At 42.0% G+C, this 13,813-nt stretch overlaps 1 protein-coding gene across 1 annotated transcript; it reads left to right on the top strand.

Moving 5' to 3' along the window:
• Nucleotides 1-5,970: 5,970 nt before the first annotated feature.
• LOC145434485 (putative E3 ubiquitin-protein ligase HERC4) lies at nt 5,971-12,427 on the top strand. Its single transcript, XM_080311846.1, has one exon. It carries the CDS (start codon nt 8,555-8,557, stop codon nt 11,621-11,623), a length of 3,069 nt encoding a protein of 1,022 aa, XP_080167972.1. The 5' UTR covers nt 5,971-8,554; the 3' UTR covers nt 11,624-12,427.
• The last annotated feature ends 1,386 nt before the right edge of the window (nt 12,428-13,813 follow it).

Below are 13,813 nucleotides of genomic sequence, written 5' to 3'. Positions count from 1 at the left end.
TAAAGCTATATATACCTGCAAAAAGGCGTTGTATCGCACACGCCACGTAGAGCTGATAATAAAATACGTGAGTAAGTGTATACTGTAGGGCGGTTCAAAAAAAACTTTTTTTTTTGAATCTTGCTAGCTATGTGATTAAATCGTTAAGTTGCCTTAAAAAACGACGCACACCACATAGCTATGCTACAGGCTACTATTATCAGCCATTCATATTGAAATGAACCCGAATATTTTCGGCTGACACTCGTCAGGGGTAATCGTCAGCAACTAGTAGAGAATTGGAAAGAACATAGTATATCAACATTCGTATCACATAATATGACGTCACCACACCATGAAATTTCGAATGAGAGAGCGTCCAATGTACTATTTTTAGGTGGTAGACGAATTGCTTTTGTTGACAGAGTTTCGGTTGGTGTATTTTGTAGGGATGGTGTGAACGTGAGGTTCACGTTCGCGTTCTGTGTGTGAACCTCGGAAATTTAGAGGTTCGCGTTCACAACAGAACCTTGGTAGGTTCTGCACTGTGAACCTTTTTGGTAAATTGTAATTTGCACTTTATTATAAGATCTTTGGTTCAAATTTATTGCATTTCAACTGCGGGTCACTCTATGCATGGCGCTGGCAGCATAAAAAATCAACACCAAATGAGCATGCTCCCTGCCAACCTTAAAAGTTTTACTTGCTTTTTTGTTACCAAAAAATTCTCCACATATCCAGCTTTCCGTTCGTGAATATTTAGTGACTCTCTGCTGTGAGCTTGACCCGCAATCACACAACATCACGAGCGATATACGTAGTCAGCGAATGATGCTTATTCAACCAATCTATGACATTGATATCGTTTACTGATGTATAAAATCGAGCGGGCGTACGGGGTCAATCTCGATTTCATATCTTTACTGTATCATTAAAACCAAATTCCTGCGATTAAGGTGCTGGCTACTGCTATATAACTTGTTGTTTATGGTATCGGTAGAAAGTATAGAAACCCGTTTTACACTCTGCTCAATATCAATGTAGCAATACTCAGTCTCCGAATACATTGTCCGGTCTGGCTAAGACCATTAAGGCGTAAGCTTATATCCCCTGGTAAGTCCTCGTCGAAATTGTTGGCAAAGCGACGGAATGTATTGATTTTATGAGATTATTATATCCTTTGATAACCGCGGTTGATACATTTAGCGACGTTTAAAACGCCAATTTGTACTTCAGCAATGCGATATTATGTGGCCCGAGTCTTCGCTAGGTATCGTGTACTTTAATATAGGCTATCACTTCATTGAAAGATAGGGTTGGATTTAGCAATATGACGTCACGAGGTTCACGTTCGTGTTCACACAGAACCTTTCAAAAAGGTTCGCGTTCACACGAACCCGAACCTTTCAGAGGTTCACACCATCCCTAGTATTTTGATAATAGTCGACTCCAAGGCTACGGTAACGTAAGCTGTGATCATTGCGTTTGCGGCCAATTTATTTGTGATGTAACAAGGGAGGACCATTGAAACGTACAATAAGTGAATGACTATGGTTGCTCTCACAAGTGCCACCGGCCTATCGCGAATAATTTTTATACACATGAATTTACACAGTGATTTAGTCGACACCATTTACTTACTGATGACTTGAAATTGACTCGTAAATTTTGCTCTGAGTCACGAGTCAATCCACATTTCTGAAGCACCGAGTCAGGTCAAGTCAAGTCATTTTTGCAAAGTGACTCGAGTCAAGTCAAGTCATACGAAAAAGTTGACTCGAGTCTGACTCGAGTCAAGTCAAGTCATGACTCGAGTCATCTCAGCACTGGCATGCATGCATGCATAGTAACGTAGGGAGGTATGCACGCAGGCACTTATGACTGCGATTTAATTCTGAGTTAGGTTCTGTTTTCATGTGCTACCCTTTTCGGGCCTTTGGGTGTGAATGTTTACATTCGATTCGATAGCCACATGTCCATTGTCCACATTCAAGTTGAAATACAAGCAATTACTACTAAGTGAATATTAGTCCATCCACAACATTACCAGACGACGACTCGACCTATCGATCTTGCCTTCCATGACATGCCACCTCATTTCTTGCCACTTGCCTTTTACTATACTATCTTCTTTACTTTTCATTCAGTGTGCATGCCACCTCTTTACATCGCCTAGGCCAGTGGTTCTCAACCTTTTTTGACACGCGCCTCCCCCTTGGAGATGGTCAAAAAAATTGCGCCCCCCTGACCCGCCTTGCATTTACCGTCATGTCAAAAAGAGCACATCATCTGATACAGAGGTGGGCAACGTTTTTGATAATCATGGCCGCATTTCGATTGCTTATGTAGCGTAAGGCCGCATTCCAGGGCATAGCCGCAATGAACGATCTGGACGCAAAGTCCCGGTGGTAAACTGTCCATATCCATTCCCGGTGAACTCCGGACTATTCTACTTTTCACAATGGCCTATTGTGCGCACCGAAATAGCGAGTGCCAATGTTATGAATAGTTGCCGGGAGGTGCATATTGTCGCGCGGAGCGCGAAAATTTTTCAGGGCCGCGAACGAATTGTTATTTCTTGCCAATTCCCATTCCGGCTCAGATTAAGAAGGGCGCTGCATTAAAATCGAAAATGAATTCTTGTTGAATTGCGCGAGGGCGAAGAAAATTTCAAGATTAATTAAAATCTCTCGAAAATGCGGGAGTGAATTCGTAATTGCAATTTCCATGTCTACGGGCGCCAACACATACTAATTGAATTAGGCGTCGACGGCCGCTCAAATTCCCTTCTACGGCTGCAGGCTGCCCACCCCTGATCTAATAGTATATACATAAGGTATATCTTACGCCAATTTTGAATCTGCATTCCAGTTGTTGAGTCTTTTACATTGCTGACAAATTTCTCCAAACTTGTTTGAAAATAACAAAAAAACATTGAACAAGACATCCATTAATTAGTTTCAAGGTAGGTCACCCTGAGACTAATCCTGATGCTGGTAGTGAGTACAGAGAACAAGGCGTCGTTCTGTCCTGCCAGGCTAAATTTGATCAGTTTTGGAAATTATTTAAATTGTGTTGATTTATAGCCTAATTGAGGGCGAAACCGGGCAACCTATGTTGCATCTAAGTCTGTCTTAGGCAGTGCAGTTCGCAAGCTACTAACAGCAGCTGCCCAGCGCGACAAGCTTTAGGCTACTGTCAAAGCTATGAAGCAATGAATGACTTACACGTGGGAATTGCTCTCTTTATCTCCAAAGAATTTCAAAAATTTGCTCAAATGAAGTTGAAATCAGACTATACTCCGTTGAGCGTGGTTGCTAGAGTTGCAAGCTTTCTTGAATATGGAATAAATTTCATCTTCATTAATCGTCTTCTCATAATGGATGTGAAACAAATGTTTAGACACGTACAATTTATACTGACTTTGTCAATTTCTCGCGCCCCCCCCCTATGCTGACTTCGTCAATTTCTCGCGCCCCCCTGAGAGCCTCCCGCGCCCCCAGGCTGCGAACCCCTGGGCTAGGCCAAGGTGGGTGTCTGATTCAATAGACTACTCCAGTGGTTCTCAACCTTTTTGACTGCGCGGCACACTTTGAAAATAAAAAATAGTTCGCGGCACACTAGCACAGTGGTTCTGAACTCATTGGGCTTACGGCACAGGTGAACTACCAGAATGCGTATAGCAGGGCGGCAACCATAGTCTTACAGAGATGGTCATGGTCACAGACGAAGTAGGCTACTTCCACCTTTTCGGAGCACACGAGTAGGCTTTTCTCTGCTTTGAGTTTTCTTTTTATATCTGTTGACATCTCACAAATACGTCTACGAATGGTATCATTTGACATGGGAATCGTTTTCAAATCTTCCCAAATATATTTTTACAATTCTATTGCAGGCCGGAAGAGCTTACTCCGCTTCCGTGTGAAGTTTTGAATTATCAGTTATTACATCTGTGAGTGGCCTGCTAAGATCTCGTTTAAATGTCCGGCTGAGCTTAATTTCATAAGATTGGTTCGACAATAAAGTCTGCCCGCTAACGCATTGTCGATGTAATCAACCGTCGCATCGAAGAGTCCAATCACAATAGCTACTAACAAATACAGAGGCGAAGAGGTGGATGCTAAACCCATTTCCACGCAGATCGTGTAATAGCACCTATGAGGATAGTCTACCTCAATAGTATTACTGGCAATCGCCCGCAGTTCAATTGTAGTTCCATCAAACCGGGATAATAAACCTCAGCGGCGGGGAAATTTGTAACTGACATAATTTGATAAATTTTACTTCTCAATTCTGGAATTTGTCGCCTGCAACATAGCGTTGCGCCCTGAGCCTACATTTTACCTGCAGTGCTGGCACTCTATACCTAACAATCGCAATGTGAATGGCTAAGCTGGCAATACTAATTTGTAAACGTGAGCATCACTTCCAAATTAGTTCATTTCTCGGCGGTGTGAATGCCTTCCATGGTGTTGGAGGTTAATGTATGCTTCTACTCGTCCCCCGATCTGCAAAAGCAGTGTCTTCCAAAGAGTGCTAAAAGTTGGCACCTCAGGAATCAAAATATGTAATATCGGCATGGTGTAAAATGATCATCGATGACAAAGACATGGCAGCAATACAACTACAAATAGACACAGAAAAAGGTCATCAACCTGGTTCATGTTCCTGTTCTGTTCGTGATCGGTTGACTAAAAAAAAAAGGTCTTCACTTCCGCTCAGAGCTCAAAATAACGTTTTTCTCTCCCCATTGCCAGGTGGATGACTAAAAAAAAGGTCTTCTTTTCGCTCAGAGCTAATATGACCGCCGCTTTACCCTCCGAAATACCCGCCGGAGCTTCACTTCTGCGCTAATTTGCGGCATATCACTCGCAATTTCCTCTAAATCTGACCTAAATTTTCAAAAAAGAGGACAAAATCTCAAAAAAGAGGACAAAAGGGCGTCCTCCGAGGACACTTTCAAAAAAGTCAAAAAAAGAGGACAAATCCTCTTGAAAGAGGACGTATGGTAAGCCTACTATATTAATGTACACGATATCTAGCGACGAGTCGGGCCACACAATGACAGAATGCCTAAATACATAGTGGCGTTTGAAACCTCGCTATATGTATCAACTGAGGCAGTCAAATGATATGATACTCCCATAAAATCAATATCATCCGTCACTTTGCCGACAATTTCGACGACGAGTTGCCAGTGAATATAAGCTTACGCCTTAACGGTCTTCGCCAGACCGGACAATGTATTCGGTGGCTGACTATTGCTACATTGATATTGGGCCGAGCGTAAAACATGTTTCCATATTTGGTACCGATATTAGGCTACACCACAAGTGATACAACTGTAGCCAACGCCTCAATCGCACGGATTTTGTTTTAACGATACAGTAAACATATGAAGTCAAGATTGACTGCTAGATTTATTACATCAAAAAGCGATATCGATCTCATTGATTCGTTGAATAAGCATCATTCGCTGACTACAGGTACTGCATGTCGCTCATGGTATTGTGTGATTGCGGGTCAAGCTCACAGCAGAGAGTCACTAAATATTCATAAACGGGAAGCTGGAAATTTGGTGCAAACTTTTGTAACAAAGCAAGTAAAATCTTTGAGATTGTCAAGGTGCATGCTCGTTTTGTGTTGATTTTTTATGCTGCCAGCGTCATTCATAGAGTGGCCCGCAGTTGAAATGCAATAAATTCGAACCAAAATTATCATATTGAAGTGAAAATTGTAATATATGAAAAAGGTTCACAGTGCAGAACCTACCAAGGTTCTGTTGTGAACGCGAACCACTAAATTCCCGAGGTTCACACACAGAACGCGAGCGTGAACCTCAAGTTCACACCATCCCTAGTATGGTGATATCGCTGATATTGCCGACATCACTGACATCACTATTTAAATCCACCATATTACATCATACTGAGTTCATTCCAGAAGATACTGGTATAGTCTATTGTTTATTTGCACGATGTTTTGTCTATAGAGAATTTAACGCGACGTCATTCTTATCGGATAACATTTTCTTAAGGGGTACCATACCCATCGGTATATCCCCTCCCACGAGAGTCTATTTATCGTTCTGCTTTTGTCACAGCACTTCTGCAATTTTCGGTTGAGTGTGTTGAGTGAGCCATTATTTCGTAAGATGAAATCCAGATCGGATCGGTAATCGTATGATTCGTATCCTATTCCTAACCATACTTGATTTTGAGACAGTTTCCTGGACTTATCGCGATTTATGGTGCCAATATCTCTAAAAGCTTACATTTCATTGCTTCTAAACGTAGCCTACCGGTAGTGATTTATTTTATTTAAGTTTGAAATCACATCGAAGCCGATTCTGAGCTGAAATGAAGACTTTTTAAAGGTCAAGAATCCTTGGCATATAGGTTAACATATGCAGAGGTAATTCTCTGGGCACAGTTCCCAGTGTCGTAATGGAGTTGCAGCACGAGATCTGGAATTCTTTCCGCAAATTTCTTAACATAGCGATTTAAGTAAGTACTATGCCGTACCGGTATTGAGAATGAGAAATTTCGATCAATTCTGCTGCTATATATCTGTGAGTGGAGAGATGCTTGCATCAGGTGATAGATTAGCCGTACATACAGCCCACGCTCATAGCATCTATGTAACATTCAGTTGAATGATGATTGATTATATAGAGGAAAGGAAAGGTCGTAGTTTATTTTTGTCCTCGATGTTTTTGCAGCATACACACCGACTCATGATACACATACACACGATCTGCGCATATGCATATCATGAGTGCATGATGTGCATATGCCGCTGGACAAGGAAGGTGCAGATATAGCCTTGTACGGCTTTTTAAGTCTTGCACCACCCCTCCATGCTATCCCAGTAATGCATGAGCGCCAAGCAGGGAAGTCGTGGATACCCGTGTTACTATTCAGGTATTTGGTCTGACCCATGACCTACCGATCAAGAAGCCGGGCGCTTAACCATTACGCTATCTTATAGCTTTTAGGCCGATTTGGTAAGGTGCTTCATCTCGCAACAATGGCTTTTTAATTTGAATTCTCCAAAAACCTTTAGTAATTCTTTCTTTGGTAAGGCACCACTCTGATGAATAGGCTATTTCTACTCTACAAAAAAAATTAGACAAATTTGGTCTCTATGTCTCAAATCTATTTTTAAAAAAATGTCTTGAAGACCAATTAGTCTTACCAAGTACTTTATGTCTTGAAAGTAAGACACAAATTGATCGAAGATAGTAGAAGTGCTTCGGGGGGCCTCCTTTTCAATGTTAGGGTCTGAGCGAAGGGGAAGCATGAGAGAGATCAGAATTTGCAGTGTTAGGATAATGCTGTACTAAGGAGTTTACAAGATATTCACTAGATATAGTTATCAAGGTACATGCCACTTACTACTCACATGTACTATTCAGATCAATATATATATGGTTGTCTAAGTCGAAAATTGCATTTATGGTGAGTGGGTAAATGAGACCAAAAATACTGAAGCATCAAAAATTGTCTCAATAAGCTAGCTGTGTCTGTAAAGTCCTTAGCAAAGTATTGTCCCATGGTCTCTCTCACTCTCCCCCTTCACTCCGATCAAGTTGGGTCTTACTTTTGGGACGTAAAGTACTTGGTGAGACTAATTGGTTTTGAGACTTCTTTTTCTAAAAAATCGATTTGAGACCAAATTTGTCTAATTTTATGCTCTTGGCCCATGGATGTCAACTTTCCGGTATCATTTTTAAGACCACAAACCATGTTGTTTCTTGATTAGCGAAATCCGACTTGAAAACAAGACCAAAATTACTGACACATCAAAAACTGTCTCAAATAGCCAGTTATGTCTTGTGCTCTTGGCCCATGTCAACTTTCCGGTCTCATTTTTATGACCACAAACCATGTTGTTTCTTGATCAGCGAAATCTGTCTTGAAAACAAGACCAAAATATTGGATGAATCAAATAATCACAATATGTCTTATAAGATGCGCTTTATTGGTCTTAAAAAGCTGAATCGGTCTCAATTTTGAGACCTCACTTTAACAGCATGACTGAAATTGCTGAAAATGAGACCAAATCATACTCATGTCTTACATTTGAGACCAAATTTGTCTGATTTTTTTTGTAGTGTAGTTTTGAGATCTGTATTTGTCACCAACCCCTTCTCGACATGGGCCTATAGAACAAAGTAACCTATTGTTACACATTCTTTTAAAGTATGCTTGAATATAGTTAATTTCTCACTGCATGTCATGCTCCCTGCTCATTACATTATTGCTCCCTATTACATTAAAGATTATTAATTTATTTGTTTTTTGACTTGACTAGCTATATTTCATTTCATTTTGTGACAAGTTGCATAATTAGGTCTTAGTGGCAAGGAGCATGTTATTTCACTACTTGACGAAATCGTCTCTCACGACTCGTCTCAGAATCAATAATATGTTAACTCGACTCGCATCATTGTGCCCAGCCCTGATGTTATGTGACGCGATCAACTCTCGAGCTTCTTTTCGCTATGAACTAGATTTAGTTGCAATTTATATCAGTCAAGGCTAGTCAATTCGAACGCTCGAGAACGGGCGTAATGCTCGCTTGGGGCGATAATTCGATTGGATACTTCCACGGAAACGGAAGAGAAATTATGTCACCTACGGAACTGCCCAAAGAAAGCCCCACCCTACGAAACTTGAAAGCGCTTGCTGTGGGCGAATATCAGTGTTGTGTCTTGAGCACGGACGGATCCGTTACTATTTTCGGCACCACCTGCAATGGTAGTTCATCTCATGAAATCTCCACTAGCAGTAAAATCACTGCATTCGAAACCTTAAACATTGTAGATGTGTTTGCTGGCGGTAGCCATATGTTCGCAGTTACAGATGATGGCCGCGCGTACGGCTGGGGTGGTAATAACTTTGGGCAGTTGGGCTGGAAAGATGAATCTGGGAATTCGGTGATCAGCGTTCCTAAAAGCGTCAGACGTCTTCCTTCGAAGCGCGTGGTGCAAATATCCTGCGGCTTGTCCCACACTTTAGTTTTGTTGCACGACGGATCGATTTATGCCATGGGTGACAATTCATACGGACAACTTGGTATCGGCACTTACGAGCCTACCTCAGAACCTACGGAAGTAACGTCATTGCGCGGTTTACCTATAGCTCAAATCGCAGCCAGCGGGTGGCACTCATTTTGTGTGACCGTTTCCGGTCGTGTGTTTTGTTGGGGCAGAAATGACTTTGGTCAATTAGGTCTCGGCGATCGTGCCAACCGTAAATCTCCTAGTCCTTTACGAATGCTACGTTCGCACGCTGTCAAATTCATTGCGGGCGGTGATTATCACAGTGCGGTTTTAACTCAAGATGGGGGGGTGTTTACTTTTGGCTCGTCCAGTAAAGGGCAACTTGGCCACGGTAGTATTTCTGAGTCGGAAGTGAATCCTCGTAAAGTGTTTGAGCTGATGGGGAGTGTCGTGACACAAGTGGCTTGCGGAAAACTGCACACAATTGCATATGTTCCTGATTCTGGAAATGTATTCACGTGCGGAAGCGGTGAAAGAGGCCAGCTTGGTCTCGGCACGAAAATAGACTCTCTACAAGTACCTACTGTCGTCAAAGGACCTTGGAGACAGTCGACTTCGCCTTTTTATAACATCAGCCGAATTCTCGCTTGCGGAAATCAAAGTTTTGTAATCGTCGGTGCTAAATCAGTGGATTATCGAGACTCTCCAGAACACCGTCAAATTTGGCGCGTCAATTCCGATCTTTGCGAGCGAGCATCTCGAATTGGTGACGCAGGGCAGATACCCGTTAACGTCTTGCAACAATTGGAATGCATCATGAGCTCGCAAAGCTGCATGAACGCTTCCTTCCTCGCGCAAGACCACCACACCACCAGCAGCAAATACCCCGGCGTAAGTCTCATGACCGCACGTCTGTTATTCTCGAAGCTGATGAAATGCGGCAACAAGAAATTGATTCAGAAAGTCGAATCTTATTTAGCATGGTACTTGATACCGTCTCTACCGCCGAACCCTCCGGATATCGAAGCCTTGAGGTTGTACATCACTCTGCCCGAGTTCAAAATCTTTCGTAACCCTGATTTTCACGACAGCCTGCTGTTTCCGTTTGTCGAAAAGCTACTGAATCTCGCCGAAAATCCTTCGAAAATTTTGGACCAGTGGTACCGGTCGTTGGACTCAGATTTCTTCATGACTCCGGTTGAGATGTGCAAGGATTGTATCGTATCCACGATAAAAAGAGGCCTGCCGCCGGATATAGTGAAAAAAATGATCACATTACTGTTGAACTTGATGCGGAAGTTGAACAAGGTCAACAACTCTGGCGAGTCCTGCGTTGTAGACTTCCGCAAGTTTTACATCCCGGAGTTGAACGACTTGATACCTCTCGAATCAGATTACCAGCAGTGGGCGCGGACCGCAAACCAGGATTTTAGTTTCTGCCGTTACCCGTTTGTGTTTAATTCCAAAGCTAAAACGCTACTTCTGCAAATAGACTCTAAATTTCAGATGAACGAAGCATTTTTACACGCGCGCGGGCAGAACGTAGCCGCTATTTTCGGGCTCGGGATGGGCGGCGTCGGCCTCGAAAGTCCTGTCATTGAGGTCGAGATACGTCGCGAGCGTTTAGTGGAAGACGCGATACGTGGAATTCGTGACAACGGCAATTTGAAGCGCCCCTTTATCGTAAAATTTGTCGGTGAAGACGGACAGGACGCGGGCGGTGTTCGTAAAGAATTCTTCATGCTTATTCTCAGAGAGATTCTAGACCCGAAGTATGGAATGTTTCGCAACTACGATGATTCTAACTTGTTATGGTTTAGTGACTTTGGCATTGAAACAGACGATACGTATCATTTGATTGGGACACTTTGCGGCCTTGCTGTGTACAACAGCACAATAATCGACATCAGTTTTCCGTTAGCGTTGTACAAGAAATTGCTCGACGTACAACCGACGTTGTCGGATTTGAAAGAACTAGACCCGGTGGTGGGCAACAGTCTGCAGCAACTCGTGGACTTTGTGGAAGACGACGGCTCCACGATCGAAGATATATTCTGTCTCAATTTCACGATCACGCGTGACCATTTTGGCACCACCGCGTGTAAGGAATTGATTGAAAACGGTGAGAATATCGCCGTCACTGGTGATAATCGCAGTCAGTATGTGAGCGCTTACTTGGACTATGTCTTCAATAAGTCTATCGAGTCGCAGTTTGAATGTTTCAAGAAAGGGTTTTTGCGCGTGTGCGGCGGGCAGGTGTTGAATTTGTTCCGTCCCGAAGAACTGATGGAGATGGTGGTGGGGAATCAAAACTATAACTGGGAAGAGCTGGAGAAGAAGACAGTTTATAAAGGCGAATACTGGCGCAATCATAAAGTCATCGTTTGGTTTTGGGAGGTGTTCCACGCCCTGACTGTGGACGAGAAAAAGGAATTTGTCCGTTTCTTAACCGGCTCTAGCAAGATACCGATCAACGGGTTGGAATTCTGTATCCAACCGTTGCCGTTTGGAGATGATTACTTACCAGTCGCGCATACTTGCTTTAATATACTAGATTTGCCGCGATATACCAACAGAGATGCGTTAAAAACAAAGTTAAAACTGGCTATCCGATCTGAAGGCTTTTTCTTGGCGTAAGCGAGCTCTCGTACCTTCATTTTTATTGTAACATGCTTTAATAATCTTTGGATTTCATTTTTTCACGCACTTTTGAATATGGTGTACATTGTAAGACCCCCATCTCATAGAACTAGGTTCAAATAATTGAAAGTGGTCCATTATCGCGATTTCCTGCATGAGAGACACATCTATGCGCCAATCGTACATCAATTTGGACAAATAGCATCACTTATGTTTGTACCAATAACAAGATTTGTGGTGTGGAAACAATTTTGCGTATTGAGGTAATGTGTGTCTTACGAATAATTGTGTCTGTTTTGATTTTATGTGGGACTCGCAAAAAGATATTGTGTCAAGTTGACTTGCAATTAGTTCAATCCATTTTTATTTGTAATTGCCACTTAGAGGCAAGTATGTTACCAGATTACAGTCGTGACCTGCTTTGGATTTATTACCTCCAAATGTACAACAGTTACTGCGTTCAGCCTACTTTGTTCGCCTGCAACGTTGAGTTCCTAATTTGAAGGATGGTGCGGCCTACTGTGTTGATATTTTAGTCTGTACTTAACCATTGTTTGGTAATCTGCAATTTCAAATACATTCATTCGCAAGGATCGAAGTTTGCTGCGATTTTGCATAGATCGTATTGAATCATTCTGCAGGGGTGCCTTTGACTTGTTAGGATGCAACGGTTGGAGAAAGCGAGCAACTATTCTTTGATTTCACATATCAGTTAAGGATGTAACATTCTCAATTTGACTGGTGTGCATTTTAATACCCTTATCAATTCATAAAAAATTGAAACTGTTTTTCATTTTATAGGCAATGTAAATTTTGAAGTAAACCTGATTGTTTGATAAAATCATGGGATTCTAAAGTGTCGGCCAGCTGATCAATGTGGACATACTGGAACTATCGTTGCACTTAGAGCAAGGTATGTTAGGTTATGTAGCCCGGCAACGCCGACTGACTCTTTTACAACATTCATACAACTGAAGGTTAACTTCAGCTATTGGCATAATTTGAAAATGTAAATACTACTGCATGGCGGTCGGGGTTGGATTATCTTCATCACTTCATGTTTTTTCCGAAATCGGTGTTGTGATATATAGTAGCCTAGTGCTCAGGTAGATAAAAATGCTATCTTCGAATTGGCTCTGAGCACGCACAAGGGAGGTTGTTGCAGGTGATCAGACTAATCAATGATAGATGTTATTCTGCAGAACTAATGTTTTTGGAATACCATGAAGTATGAGTGGGGAAAGTGCTTTCTATTTCAGAAAAAACTACAGACCATAATTAGGTGGAATATAAACTCGAATTGAAATTCGGTTGTTTCAATTATAATTAGCGATCTAAATTCTGACTGAGTAGCGTCGAACACGGTCACACTCTGCTCTGTGATGCGAGCAATGTTCCCTGTAAGCTGCGCAAATGCGCAGTGCTGACACGGTCTCTGCGAACAAAAAATCCTTAGTGCTGACCTTTTTTTTAGTTGTTACGCACTGTTCTCCAAGGGTCTGCGCAGTGAGTTGGTGAGTGTGCGCAGACTCGTTGAAACATTGGATGTGAGTGCGATCTTAACCACTGTTGCTGACAATTTAGCACAGCGAACAATATATAGACGTTTTTCTGTGACGTCTGTATTAGGGTTACCATATTTTGGAATCGGGAAAGGAGTAGGACCAAATGAGAAATGAGTCAGACTCCCGATTTATATAGTTCTGACTTGAATTTAATGGTGTTGGTTGACTAAAAAAACAGTGGTCTCTTTCGGTCGAACCAAAAATTTCCCGCTCGAACGTCCGTCTTTGATATGTAGCGTCATTTATGCCCATTTTCACTCGAATCTGTCCATTATCTTAGCTGTAAAAGCTGTAAAGGAGGACGAATTGCCAAAAAGAAGGACATTTTCAAAAACAAATCCTTAAAGGAGGACGTATGTCATGCATGGTAGCCCTAATCTATATCGTCGCTGGAAAACCAAACTGCGCTATGTCCCAAAATGACAAACTGAGATAATCGAAAAAGAAGATTTCCAATGGTTGTCACGGTCACACTACCAATACATTGGAAGTGTGCTCCTGGGATATTGAATCATATGCATATAGTGTAGAAATCACATAATTTTTACTTCCTTAAAATAAGAGTAACCCCCTTTTTTAGCCCCATTTATGGACATAGGCCAGTACAGTTCTCGAATAGTGT

Source organism: Botryllus schlosseri, chromosome 2 (assembly GCF_051294905.1).
Source record: "Botryllus schlosseri isolate E-star chromosome 2, Bs_hap1, whole genome shotgun sequence".
NCBI classification, from domain to species: Eukaryota; Metazoa; Chordata; class Ascidiacea; order Stolidobranchia; family Styelidae; genus Botryllus; species Botryllus schlosseri.
This window is presented reverse-complemented; position numbering and strand designations above follow the sequence as displayed.